Source organism: Dromiciops gliroides, chromosome 3, assembly GCF_019393635.1.
Source record: "Dromiciops gliroides isolate mDroGli1 chromosome 3, mDroGli1.pri, whole genome shotgun sequence".
Taxonomy (NCBI): domain Eukaryota; kingdom Metazoa; phylum Chordata; class Mammalia; order Microbiotheria; family Microbiotheriidae; genus Dromiciops; species Dromiciops gliroides.
The window spans coordinates 184448068-184463104 of NC_057863.1; the positions used below are offsets into that span (position 1 = coordinate 184448068).

At 39.2% G+C, this 15037-nt stretch overlaps 1 protein-coding gene across 3 annotated transcripts in view; it reads right to left on the reverse strand.

Annotated features, from left to right (window-relative positions):
• The window catches only part of ECRG4 (ECRG4 augurin precursor), a 64242-nt gene that overhangs the window by 9016 nt on the left and 40189 nt on the right, over window positions 1–15037 (reverse strand). Inside the window, exons 1-2 of one of the 3 annotated variants that reach the window (XM_043996700.1) lie at window positions 3143–3199; window positions 2830–2965 (exon numbers count right to left, since the gene is read on the reverse strand). In XM_043996700.1, the coding sequence (XP_043852635.1) occupies window positions 2830–2923 (94 nt within the window). In that variant the 5' untranslated portion in view covers window positions 2924–2965; window positions 3143–3199. Of the gene's footprint in view, window positions 1–2829; window positions 2966–3074; window positions 3105–3142; window positions 3200–15037 lie in introns of those variants that run through there. The other 2 variants (XM_043996701.1, XM_043996699.1) reach the window with 2 other exon arrangements.

A 15037-nucleotide genomic window follows, 5' to 3' on the forward strand; every position in this document is an offset into this window, starting at 1 on the left:
CATATATAAATTATATATTTTAATAATTATTCCAATATTTTGTAACCCTATTTACTTTGTTATAGATATATATAAATATATTTGTCTACAAATATAACACATACACACACATACATATATATATATAAAACATATATAAAATACACACATACACACACACACACACACACATATATATTTGTGTGGATATATATATAAAATCCAAGGTTAAGGTCTTCTGGATCTGTAAAGATCTTCTAGCTCTAAATTCTATGATCAGTTTAAATCCAAAGTTCTCAAGTAAACAGTAAAAAATCTTTACCCTCACTTCAATCAGTGCAAAATGAATTATACATTTGTCATAGGCACAGCTAGGTGGCACAGTGGATAGAGCACCTGGCCAGGAGTCAAGAAGACTCACCTTCCTGAGTTCAAATATAGCCTTAGACACTTGTGCCCCTGAGTAAGTCACTTAACCCTGTTTGCTTCAATTTCTTCATCTGTAAAATAAACTGAAGAAGGAAATGGCAAACTACTGCAGTATCTTTGCCAAAAGAAACACCTGAAATGGGGTCATAAAGAGTCAAACACAACTGAACATCAACAACATTATTGAGGTAGGGTACTAAAAGTACCATCATCTTCATTAGCACTGTATCTCCCAAGAAGTATTCAAATGTGTGTGTATATGTATGTGTGTGTATGTAGATATAAATACTCCCAAGCATTTCTGGGAAATATAGGGTAGACCCTTTGAATTTATTACACTTCATTTCAATCTACTGAATTCTTTGGACTAACAACAAATAACATTATGGAAAATAACAACTCATGGCTAATGTTCAATCTAACTAGCCTCTTTTTAAAAGTCAGGGAGGTCAACCATGTGATGGAAACTCAAATATAAGTAATGCTGTGTGTCTTCACCACCGTCCTTTAGTTCAAGTGTCTTCAATGCATATCATAAACTTTCGCAAGCATGTTATATAGTGAAGTGAGCATGAATTCTGTAATCAGGAATCCTGGGTTCCAATCCTGCCTTTGACAATTAATACCTGACTGTGGGCAAGTCACTTCATCTCTTTGAGTCTTAGTTTCTCTCACTGAAAAACGCTAATCTATTAGATTAGAAAGCCAAGTCACTTCCAGCTCCAGAGCTATGGTCCTATGTATAACATCTCAAAGTAGGAAGGAGCCTCAAAGGCTACTCAAATAGTAACAACATCCATGAGATGTTGTTATCCAGTCCCTGCCAGAAAACTTTTAGTGATGGAGAACCTGTCTACCAAGGTAGTACATTCCACTTCCTTACTGATAGGAAGCTTTTCCTGACAAGAAGCTGAAATCTCTGCACTACCAATGGATGCTAGCTCTGCCCACTAGGTTCAAATAGAACCTGAATGGATTCTTCTTCCCAGAGGACTTTGCTCCCAATGCCCATTTGGAACGTAGACCCTAAGTTCATACCAAACTTGTACTGTCCACTGCCTTGTTAGTCTTCAAACTTATGTTCATAGCTCCTTTCCTTCACTAGGTAGAATGAAGAGTAAGACAACTCTCAAAAGGCCCTTGTGATCCTCAGACTTGGGCTACTACTACCCTGAACTACGTAAGTAATTTTTTGCATGACAAAAGAAATAGGAGCCCCAAAGGTGATATCATCTTACCTCCCCTGTCACTCAGTGGCAAAACTGTCTAGAGGTAGGTAGTATAAGAAGAGGAGGGAAGAATGGGAAGCACCCAAACAGGGAGTAATTCTCAGCATCTTCACTTACTCATGAGCATTTACACCTGAAAGTCTAAAATGGCCTCCTTATCTTCCTGACCAAAGAGCCCCTTCAGTCCACCAGAAGACCCAAGATTGCCATCTACTTTCTCTCATTTTCTTAAGGTTTACAGAGTACTTTCTTCACAATGACCCTGTGAAGCAGGTAGCTTGTTACCCCAGTCAGGCATTCTGGGGACCAGGGTGTGAACCTGTAATTTCATCTATGTTAAGGACTTCTGTTCCTCAATTTACTATTTTATATAGTTATCTAAGAGCACGGAGAAGCTAAGTGATCACTGGGCTAGCATGAATATGAAGTAGGTCTCAAACTCAGCTCTATCTTTTCTTTCTTTCTTTCTTTCTTTCTTTCTTTCTTTCTTTCTTTCTTTCTTTCTTTCTTTCTTTCTTTCTTTCTTTCTTCCTTCCTTCCTTCCTTCCTTCCTTCCTTCCTTCCTTTCTTTCTTTCTTTCTTTCTTTCTTTGAGGTACAGTGAAGGTTAAGTGACTTGCCCAGGATCACACAGCTAGTAAGTGTCAAGTGTCTGAGGTCGAATTTGAACTCTTGTCCTCCTGAATCCAGGGCGGGTGCTTTATCCACTGCACCACTTAGCTGCCCCAAACTCAGCTCTTTCTGACTCAGAAGTGGACCCTCAATCCATTCTGCCTCCTGCCTCTTACACCCAGATGAGAAAAGCAAGAGTCAGAGGTGTCACTTGTTTGTGGTCACACAGCTATGAAGAGTCAACGCTAAGATTCGAACTCACACCTCTTTTACTCCAGTACCTGCTTATCTAACCTAGACCTACTTGCATATCTAAAACTGTTGCTTTCTTTCTCCCCGTCCCTAAGCTTTCCATCTTCCCCACCTCCACCCCGGCATAATGTAGCTGACTGTTATTTTTTCATTTCCCCATACCGTCCGCATCCCCATCCCCACCCCCACCGCCATCCCAGGTCCCAGCACAGGCAGCTCTCCGGGCTGCAAAGCCAGCTGCAGTGCTCCCAGGCACTCCCTCGGGCCTCCTTGACTCCCTCCGTTTCCCAGTCCCGGACAGCACCACACAGTGCAGAGGTCTCACTCACTTGGCCCCAGGCATAGCAGTAGGACGAGTGCCAGAGCAGCCAGAGCGAGTACCCGGCTGGAGGTGAACTGGGAGCTGGAGGAGGAAGGACCCATGTCTGCTGGCAGCTGCTCGCCGCGATGCTCTCAGACTCTCAGCTGCAAGGACAAAGCGAGGTGATGGTAAAGGGGACGGAGAACAAATAGACTTACACACCCAATCCTACCCAGCCTCCCTCCTCACTCCAAGACCCCCAAGTGCTCAGACCCAAGCTGGCCGGCAGTCATAACAGGAAAGAGCATTGTGCAAACACGCGCACAAACCCAGATACACACCCGCGGCTTCTACCGCTCAATTAGTTCTTTTCAGCTCTGCCTGGAAGTTGATTGAATAATCCCTGGGCGCCCGCTCCAAACAGAAAAGTTGGCCAAGAGCGAAGGGGCCCGTGCCAAAGTGCACAGAGTAATACATAGTGGTCCACTATTCCATTCCTTAATGAATGAAGCCTTTTCCCTCCTGGCCCTGGGGTTGTTTTTAAATTTTTCCCGATCTTTTGCGCTACTCTCGCTTGGCAGGGGAATTCCTGTAGATTTTTAAAAAGAGGGTAACTGCAACACATATTGAAAGGTTCAAACCTCGAAAACACCAAGCCTCTGAATTCTACAAAGTGGTCCCCTAGGTCTTCTTCCCCTTTGTTTCCCCTGTTCTGTCCTCAGGAGCTAGAAACAGGCATATGCTTAATTTATATCTTCAGTCCCTATTGTATGCCTGGCCACGAGAGTACTTATATTCTACACCTATAAAGAGGGTTCCTGCACCAACGAAATCAAAGTCCCATCCATCTAAGTAAGGATAAGTGAGAGGCAAATTTATTTGTGTAGTGGATAGAGCATTGGTCTAAATAACTGATCAATTAATCAATTCCAAATCCAACTTATTTTTCTACATTTAGTCCACATCTTAACCACAAGAGATAAGGAAATCATGAGAGGTTTGATAAAATCCATCCAGAAATCCAGGAATATTGTGCTTTTCAGCCAATCAATCAATAAGTATTTGTTAAGTGCGCACAAGAATGTAGGAAGTGATTCATAATAAGTATTTGAGGCCCTGACCACAAATATTTTTTGTTTGGTTTGTTTGTTTGTTTTTTGGCGGGGTGATTGGGGTTAAGTGACTTTCCCAGGGTCACCCAGCTAGTAAGTGTCAAGTGTCTGAGGCTGGATTTGAACTCAAGTCCTACTGACTCCAGGGCTGGTGCTCTATCCATTGCACCACCTAGCTGCCCCTGACCACAAATATTAAAAAATAATAATAAACAAGATCACATAGTTGTTCATGGTAGCAATAGGGAGTCATTGGAGTTTATTGAATAGGGAGGGAATGATGTGAGCAGAGGAAAATCACTTTAGTTACTATGTGGAAGATTCTTTGGAGAGGGGAGAGATTTGAATCAAGGAGACCAATTAGGCCATTCCAATGGTCCAGAAAGGAAGTGATGAGGGACTGAACTAGGTGTAGGGGTGGGGGTGGTTAGCTGTGTGAGTTGAGAAAAAGGTGCAGTTATGAGATTTAATATGGTGGAGAGAAAAAATACTGTGGCAGAACATTTACTGTGGAAGGAAGATGTAGTAACTGATAGGCTGTGTGCATCACAAAATGTGAAAAGGCTCATTGGTCATGCTCTGGGTGTCCCTTAAGATAGAGTAGAACAGTTACAGAGTTTATCAGTTCAAGAGAGTGAGGCACAGTTAAGATATTTCCAACAGGGGGCAGCTAGGTGGAACGGTGGGATAGAGCACCGGCCCTGGATTCAGGAGCACCTGAGTTCAAATCCGGCCTCAGACCCTTGACATTTACTAGCTGTGTGACCCTGGGCAAGTCACTTAACCCCAATTGCCTTACCAGATAAAAAAAGATATTTCCAACAGGAAGCAGAGACCTACATTCTCCATAGAGTCACAAACACAGAGGAGAGCAGAGTTCAAAACAGAAAATTTCAAAGTTACTTTGGGTTCAAGAGAGAACTAGCCCTGGCAATTGAGTGATGGAGAGGAGTAGACTCGGGACATTCATCTAGCTGACATTCCTAGCAAAGATGCTGGACTGAGAAGGGAGCAGCAGGAGACTCCATGAGAAGAGAAAGAATGCATACCACAAGTATGAATAGCCACAAATGTTTCTTACGTGTATGCCTGTCTACCACAGACTCTAAGTCTGTGCCCACACAGATGTTTTATGTATTTGCAGGAGAATGCACCCCAAGTGAAAGGGGGAGGAGTGTTGGAAGCTATTGCTCTAACTATGCTGTCTTAGGAACTGCCTTTGCTTTGAGCTAATTGTTTCTACTGATTGTCTCTTAAAAGTAAATTCAGTGGTGGGGGCTTGTGAGCTATTGTTTTAGGAGTGCGGATCCACAGACCACATCTTTTTTTTCGCTTAATTGTATTTTATTTTTTCCCCAATTACATGGAAAGATAGTTTTAAACATTCATTTTTGTAAGATTTTGAGTTCCACATTTTTCGCCCTTCCTCCCCTTACCCCTCCCCAAGACAGGAAGCAATCTGAAATAGGTTATACAGTGCAATCATGTTAAACATATTTCCACATTGGACTATACCTTTTGACCCATCCTGTGAGTTTGAATTGTTTGGTTTTTGTTTTGTTTTGTTTGGGGGGAGACGTAATGTGGAAAATACTGTAACTTAAACAGATTGATCAGATCACAAACATTTGATCATATTCAGCTACTTGGAATTTGGACCTTTTTCCCATAGAAACAGTGTTTGTATGTTTGGGTTATTCATATGTCAAGTTTTCATAAATATGAAACTTCCTTTTAGGATGATACTAAAAAGTATTAGCATCTCTGAACAATCAATTTTCAGAAGAATTATAAGCCAGCAATGGTCACATTAAGTTACAATCACTAATAAGAAGAGAAAAATTAATTAAAGCAATTTCTTCACCTCCTTTAGCAAAATGGCAAAGATATAAAAAAAAGTCAGTGTTGATGGGGCTATGGAAACATAGGCACAAAAGTACATAATTGATAGGGTTATTAACTGGTCCAGCTGTCCCAGAAAACAATCTGGAATAATGTGAGAAAAGTGACTTAAATAATTAAGTCATATAAATGAACCTACCACAAAAAAAGATTACATTCAACCCAGAAAGATCAGAAGCATAAAGAAATGTCTAATGTATACTAAAAAATTCATAGCAGAACTTTGTATGGTAAAAAAGAATTGGGGATATAATGGTTGCCCATCAATTCAGGAGTTCATGAGCAAACTATGGTATATGAAAGCAATGGAATATTACTGTGTAGTTACAAATGATGAATTCAGAGGACAAGAAGATTTTTGTGAACTGATTCAGCACAAAGTAAATGGAACAAGAAGATACTTAATGACCAAAATAAGGTAAATTATAAAAGCAGTAAAGGGTTGTCAGACTCTGTTGATTGTAATAACTAAACTTGGTCCTAGATAACAAATATTGAAAACTTTATAACAGAGAGATGAAGGACTTCAAGGGCAGAATGGTGCACATATGGTCAATGTGGTCCCTGTGTTGGGTTTTTTTATTGTTTTGTTTTTGTATGTGAGAAAGTTCAATTTGGTGAGGGGATACAGAAATGATTATAATGTAAGAAAGGCATAAAAATTATTTTTTAAAGTATTAGCAAAAAGGGAAATATTTGTAGCCTCAGTTATTTGACTTATTATAAACTATTGAATACCCTAACTTGACGAATTGTAGAACTTGTGGGCTTTTGTCAATAGAATATATTGAATATTTTGATAGCCTGGACTATTACCATACCATGAGAGGAAAGTAGAAGTTTCATGAGTTCTTTCCAACTACCAGTGAACTAATTATTTTTTCTTTGAATCTTTAAATATGTAGGCAGGAATGGCAAGGGGGAAAGCAGAATGAAAGTTGAGTTGCATTCTCTTCCCAGGAGGGATAATATGGATCGTATAATTCAAGCCCTATTCCTCCAAACAACTCAAGTGTAAATTTTGCTGATGAAAGGAAGTCTGGCAGAGAAAATAACTGCAGTGGCATCTTTAAATACGAAGAGCAAGGGTATCAGTCATTGGCAAAAGTGTGTATTAGTTGTAGACGTGCTTTTTGATGCTGAGAGAGAGCTTACAATATTTTATCTTCCAGGGTAAAAACTCCCAGGACTTGCAAATGCTCAATATCTTCCCAATTTTCAGAGGGCATTCTTTAACCTGGTAGAGCAGCATGGTATTGCTACATAATGAGGGCAGTTGCCAGGAGATTTTGTGCTTCTTGGATAAATAAAAGTGTATCCAGACCAAATAATTACTGAACTTCCTGGCTTCTACCACTTGTGAGTCAATCTTGTTTCAAAAGCATTTGCCTGATAACGATGTTACTTCTATTTTTTTTCAATTTTCAAACCTTAGCAAAAAAAAAAAAGATTTATGGTTACCACTGGGAAGACTATAATAAATAAAAAGAACAATATTAAAAGCATGAGACGTCTAGACATATACTTGTACAAATATTTATTTCATGAAATGTAGAGGAAATATCTAATGCTTTGGAGGGGATTGGTTTATCACTCCCAGTAGTCTTCCACAGCTCCCATTCAATAAATGGGATTGACTTTAATTACTGGTTAATTCCTTCTCTTTATTAAACTTAAGTTGTCATTAGGTGGTCAAAACTGAAAGGCATTATCATCTAACCATGACTCTTTGGGTATATGTATTTCTTTGTAGTGTGTTTATATTCTGCCTTTGCAGTACAGAAGTGCAGATCCATGTAACTGCATCATTTAAAAAAGTCATATAGTGCAGTGTAGAGCACTCTGGTCCTGGAGTCAGGAAATTGTAGTTCAGTCATTTTCAGTTGTGTCTGACTCTTTGTGAATCCATTTGGGGTTTTCTTGGTGAATATATACTGGAGTGGTTTGCCATTTCCTTTTCTAGTTCATATTTACAGATGAGAAAACTGAGGCAAGCAGGGTTAAGTGACTTGCTCAGAGTCACACAGCTAGTAAGTGTCTGAGATTGGATTTTAACTCAAGAAGATGAGTTTTGCAGACTCCAGGTTCTGCACTCTCTCTACTGTGCCACCTAGCTGCCCATGGAGTCAGGAAGACCTGAGTTCAACTCTGGTCTCAGATACTTACTAGCTCTATGACCCTGGGCAAGTCACTTAATTTCTGTATGCCTCAGTTTCCACAACTGGGAAATGGAAATGATAGTAGCACCTACCTTGCAAAGTCATTGTGAGAGATCAAATATGATAGTATTTGTGCTTAGCACAGTGCCTGGTGTATAGTATATGCTTCTTTCCCTCTTTCTAAAAGGCATTCTGGGATATCATAAGAGCAATGGATGATGGAAGAGATGATACCAAAATACCATGGATTAGAAGTAATTTAAACCCCATGAACTCAATTCAACAAATATTGATTGAATCAACGAGGTAAGTCAATAAGTATTTATTGAATGCCTATTATTTACCAAGCCCTGTGCTAACTACTAGAGATGGAAGGGCAAAAACAAACAAAAAACAGTCCCTTCTTTCAAGGAGCTAACAGTCTAGTGGGAGAGACAACATGCAAAAAACTATGTACAAATGAGATATTTACAGAACAAATTGGAGATGATAACAAAGGGAAAACACTAGCATTAGGTTTTTATTGTATGTAATGTACTATTCTAAGATAACTGAGGTAAAAAAGATTGGCCACACCTTTATCTTAAGGACCTTAGTCCAATAAACAGAAACACATTAACTATGATACAAAGAAATATGGGGACATTTCAAAAGAAATTTCCCGAGATGTATGTATATATGGCTAAATTGAGGAGGGGAACTTCTATTTCACTTGGCAAGGAGCAGGCTGGGTGGATCATGAAAGTCTTCTTGGAGAAAGTGACACCTAAATTGGGCTCTGGAGGAAAAGGGAAATTCTAATAGAAGAAAATAGAGGAGGTTTGACATGAGGCTTAGGATAAATCAGAAGTTTCTCCTGTGAGAATCAAAACCAAAGATGGCCAGATAACAGGACAGATATACAGAGGAACCAGGGTACTATGAAAGTATAGATTGATCAACTAAATATCAGGACAGACACACCTAAGAAGTAAGGGGAGATAAAATTCTATAGCAGGAAAGTCAGTTGGATGTGGCTACTACCTGACCAGAGCTAGGAGACAGAGATCACCCCAAAAGTCAGGACCATCATTTCAAAAAAATCTCCCTTGACTCTCAGGAATATGACAAGCATCCAAACTTTCCCCACCCCAACCCAAAAAGGAACTTTCCATTTTCAGGTGGACACCCCATCTATCCCATATAAAAGCTTTTGCTTTCCTTCTGTTCTGGGAGGAGGATGTTTCTAAGTCACCTTCTCTCCTGGGGTGAAGTCTTTGATTTCCCACTCAGTCAATTTCTCTAGCGCCAAATAAAAGACCCTTTTAATCCTATTTGGACTGTGTGTGAAAGTGTAATTCTTCACTGAGGAATACCTAAGGACCCCCACCTTTTCCCTGTGATAAAGCTCATTCTAGGTACCAGGAAAGACAAAATGACTGGGTGTAACAAGGGGAATAATATAAGGAAAGTCTAGAAAGGAAGCTTTGGAGACTTACGGAGGGCCTTGAATGCTAGAAAAAGATGTGCATAATTTATTTAGTAGGAAATATGAAGTGAGGAAAGGTATTTGAGTAGGAAAGTAACACAATCTGTTCACTGCCTTAAGAAGGGTGGTCAAAAGTGCCAAATTTGTGGCAAAAGCTTCAATTTGAATTATTTAAAGTAGCAGGTACAATGAACACTTTTGCTAATTTTGTTTAATTTTTGAAAAGATGGAGTTGCTAACCTTTATTAGTATTTTTAAAGTTTATTCAGGATCATTTTGATACACATATTTACAAAAAGAATAAGGGTGAGAGGCGGGGGGGATTTCTAATTAAAGCAACTCCCATGTGTAACATATAACAGACGTGGTTATTATTTGTTTGAAAGTCAGATAACCCATGCATTAAAGTTTAAGTTTCATGATTATGTGATCCTGAGATTGCTGGTGTTAAAATGTAAATAAAGGGAGTAGCTGGAGAGATGACACTTTTCTGGAGAGGATACACTTAACATTCTTAGTAAATTAAGAGATGTCATTAATTGACAATGAGGAAGAAGGGATTGGAGTTGGGGGGTAGAGGAGAGAATAGGTTGAGAAAAGCCAGTGTGGGAAGTATAATATAGAGTTGATTAAGACATGATTAAAAGAATTGGCATGCAGCAGTATTTCCAATTTGAGATAGTTCTCATGAATTTAGAGAGGACCCAGTCAGCAAAATTTCTTGATTTATTTCAGCAGCATGGGAATGAGAACCCAGGAGACTGGTGGTAGGAGTTTTCCAGGACACAACAGACTAATGGGGCAAGAGAATCAAAGGACATGAGGAATAGTAATAACAGGATTGAGTTCTCAAAATCAATGAGGTCCATAACATACTCTTCCTGTTTGTTAAGTCAAGTTTCCATTTTAGACTTTTTAAAACTTTTGCCATGTGCAATAAATGGTGAAAGGCAAAAAGGGAAAAAAATATATGAAAGACTTTCCTCTCCATCTAAAGAAAACTGAGAAGCACAAAGTACTCATTCTCCACAGACTGCAGGACACCAGAGGATTCTGGGAGTTTGGCTCCCAAGGGAATTTCCAGAGCTCCAACAGGAAGATTTTGTTAACTTGACAATTGCCAAACTGAAACACTTAGATAGCTGTCCTTTAGGAAAGTTGGGGAGAAAAAAAGAGGAAAGAAGGAAGGAGGGAAAAAAAGCCCCTAACAAAGTGGCCTTTTAAATAATAAAATTTAAAGTACCTCTGATAAAATAATCGGCTGGCCATAAATTATGATGAGACAACATATTTTCTGACCTGTTTCCAGTCTGGTATGAGTAGGAATTTGAGATATTTTAAAGAACAAAAAAGGCATTTCAAGAATAGGTTGATATAAACCAGGGCTCTACAATTAAAGTAAAAAGGGAAATAATTACTTTTTTAAAAATTCCTCCAAAACACCCTTAATCTATGGAATCTATGATTTCTTCTAATTCAAAATTTCCTAGAGAACTTTGTCTGGGCCTCTCCTTAGCTTCTATTGCACTCTACCTTAGATTATATTTGTGTTTACTCAGATTGAATTGTTTCTAGTATTGTGAGTGTGTTTTGGACAAGGTCTATGTTATTTTCCATCTCTAGAAAAGATGAAAATTATTATATGAATGCAGCACATACATTGTAGCATTTACATAAGACTGTCCTCACTGATGGGGAGAATGATGACACTGTGACTACATGAGAAATAAAATTTGAAAGATATTCCTCTTTCTTTCTGCTTTGAGAGAGGACACACATGTGGTTCTAAACTCTCTTTAGAATGACTCTTGGGGGACAGAAAAGACTTTGGAAGACATATGAAGGAACCAATGCCTCAATCTGTCTCAGATTTCCATCTTATCTCCCTGGAGACATAAGGGAATTTCTCCTTGGGTGAGATCAAGGATGCTTTCTGGCTTCAGTTGAGATATTTTGGTCCCAAAGAGAAAGATAATGCACTCTGTGCATTATCTGGCATATTCTAATATCTATAATTTCTATTTCCATTTGCTGTCTGCTTAGAAAATGGGTTGAGTCCCTATTCGCTATCTGTGATAGTCTTTTGCATAACTAAGCATTTGGTAGGAAGAGATCAAGCTTTCAAATATAAATTTGAGGACATTCCTTCCTCTTTTTTTTTTTTTAGGGTAATGGGGGTTAAGTGACTTGCCCAGGGTCACACATCTAGTAAGTGTCAAGTGTCTGAGGCCGGATTTGAACTCAGGTACTCCTGAATCCAGGGCCGGTGCTTTATCCACTGTGCCACCTAGCTGCCCCCCCATCCCTTCCTCTTTAAGGGACAGAGATTGGGGGCAGCTAGGTGGAGCAGTGGATAAAGCACCGGCCCTGGATTCAGGAAGACCTGAGTTCAAATCCGGCCTCAGACACTTGCCACTTACTAGCTGTGTGACCCTGGGCAAGTCACTTAACCCTCATTGCCCCACAAAAACAGACAGACAGGGGGAAGCTAGGTGGCACAGTGGATAAAGCACCGGCCCTGGATTCAGGAGTACCTGAGTTCAAATCCGGCCTCAGACACTTGACACTTACTAGCTGTGTGACCCTGGGCAAGTCACTTAACCCCCATTGCCCCGCAAAAAAAAAAAAAAAACCAGATAGATAGATAGATAGATAGATAGATAGATAGATAGATAGATAGATAGATAAAGGGACAGAGATCAGAAAAGTGGCTTAAACCTAAGAACAAAACCATTCCCCTAGACTAGCGATATCCAGGGTAGGGATAAGGGGAAATAAATATAATTCTAGTCTACTATTCCTTCTCTAAGGGGATCAGAACAGCCAGACTCATGATTCCTTTTCCTGCTTCCCTCCAGAAAGGAATCAGAATTTCCCTTTGAGACATACCCCTTGGAGAGGAGTGGACAAAATGTCTAAGATATCTATGAAAGCTTCCCTGTGAATTGCATTTGGACAAACTTAAGCGACATGCACATAATCTACATGGGCGACGTGCCCTACACATAATAAGTACTTTTTAAGTTTGCTGAATTGCATTAAACTGAATCTTTGTCTAAACTATTTTACTTTAGCCAAGAAAAATTGGCTTCAAGGGAGACTGGATTTTTTTTTTCATTCATTTAAAAATTATTCCTAAAAGAGCATCTTCCTCCTCGCCTGCAAACATTTGGAGTACCTACCAAGCTTATGCTCTATGGCTATAGAGAGTTATAAAACATTGTTCCTGCCCTCAAGAGAAATTATAGTTCTTGGGGAGATAGGAGATAAATATGAAAGGATACACAGCATGGAACTTTAATCAGTTCTCATATGCAGGTTGAAAGCTATTCTAGATCTGTCATTTGGCTTGAATGGTAGAGACTAAAAATAGTTTTTAAATAGTAAACTAGAGATTCAAGGTTTCATTCTTCTCTCCCTAATAAATCATATTACCATCTTTCAAACCTGCTCCAAGTCATCTTCACTGGCTAATACCAAACCCCTTCCCAATCTCTCTCCCCTTTCTATATTTCAGGGACTGCTAGTTTTGTCTGAGCAACCACCTCATTTTCGAATAGAACTTGTCTTATAAACCCTTGGCATCTCCCAATTTTTTTTTATCATAGCTAATCTTGGCATATAGTACTCAGTACATTTTATATGATGATTTTGCTTTATAAAATAGGAATGTCTATTTTTAATTATATAGAATTAAAACACATTTGATTAATTTGGGAAAATTTTAGCTTAATAACAAATATGATAGCTTGCCAAACACCATAATTGCATGGAACAATTTAGTTCAAATCCCAAAACCTAATTCATTCATGAAGCAAGAAAGTCAAGCCAATTAGGATTTAATAAAAACGTGAATGGAACTGTGCTAAACACTGGAGATTCAAAGAAAGTTTCCCTCCCCTCTCCAAAAATATGTTTCTGGTCTTATAGAGCTCACAGTCTAATGGTGGAGATACCAAACATCTAGCTTTGTACAAACAAGTCATCTACAGGATAAATTGGAGATGATCATCAAAGAAAAGAAATTAGCATTCAGGGAGGTTTGGAGAGGCTTCTTATAGCAAGCTTCTTACATCCTAAAGAAGATGTCATTTGATTTTATTTTTCAAAGGCATCTTTATGGAGTTGTTAAACACCTGGCCCCAAGAAAGCCTTAGACAAAGCAACAAAGCTGAAGGGATCTTTATAAGATCAGAGTATATATAGCGAGACAATGAGGGTTAAGTGACTTGCCCAGGATCACACAGCTAGTGTCAAGTGTCTGAGGCCAAATTTGAACTCAGATCCTCCTGAATCCAGGGCTATTGTTTTATCCACTTCACCACCTAGCTGCCCCAGAGGATGATACATTTAGAGTTGGAAGGAATATTAGAAGTTATTAGGCCAATCCCCATCATTTTACATGTGAAGAAAGTGATACCCAGAGGAGGAATGTGACTTGCTCAAGATAACACAGAATAGTGATAGACAATGCCAAAAGACTTATGATGGAAAATGCTCTCCACAATCAGAAAAAGAACTATGGAGTCTGAATGGAGACCGAAGCATACTATTTTCACTTTTGTTGTTGCTTTTTTGTTCTTGTTCTTGTTTATTCTTTCTTGTGTTTTTTTTTCCTTTTGTTCTGATTAATGTGGAAATATGTTTAACATGCTTGTAATGAATAACCTATATCAAATTGCTTGCTGGCCTCGGGAGGGGAAACGGAAGGGAGGGTGGAAGAAAAATTTGGAACTCAAAAAATATCTTTACACATAATTGAGAAAATTTTAAAATTAAAATTAAATATATATATTTTTTAAAATCACACAGAATATAACCCCCTAGCCCTCTGTATGCAGATTCATAGTTCATTCCAGTACACAAGATGAACATATACAGAGAGAAGAACCTGAGTTTCTAAAGTCCTTTTTCCCCAAAGAAGATCTTCCTATTGTTGTTGCTGGGCTGCTGTTTTACTCCTACCTCCAATTTCTGGCCTGGCAAAGGCCAGGACTTCCTTTGGTTCATCCAACACATTTTCCCTTTGCAAGCCTCTGGCTCAACAATTCTAATAAATTCCTCTGGCTCAAAAATCATGACTCCTTCTACAATTTTTTAATATCACCTTAGTTTTTTTCAGTTAGGCTAATTCAATTAGGCTAAATGTGGATCCTAGCAGTTCAGAAGGGGTCTCAGGAAATCTGATGGCCAAAGCATGGCTCTCAAGTCTCAATAATGCAACAGACCCCATCTTTTGACTCTGTTCTGCCTATCTGCTAACTTGTCCCTTTGAATCTGGACCCAAATTTAGCTTAAGCCCTACTTAGATATAGTCGTTGCCTCATGATGCATTCTACTGGACAAGTGAAAAGACCTCTTGCCCTTCCTAGGACTGATTTCTAGTGGCTTTAATTCTGCCTCCATGTGAACAAGTCATCCTTCTGCTCCACTCTTAAGTATCATCAGCAAACCTCCACCATACATACCCTGAGGCCAACCTCACTCTATAGTGCTCGCTCTCTCTCTCTCTCTCTCTCTCAGTCACAACCCTGGGTAAGGTTATATAGGACAAAACACTGGGGATAGAATAAGGAAGGTAGAAGCCTGAGGAAT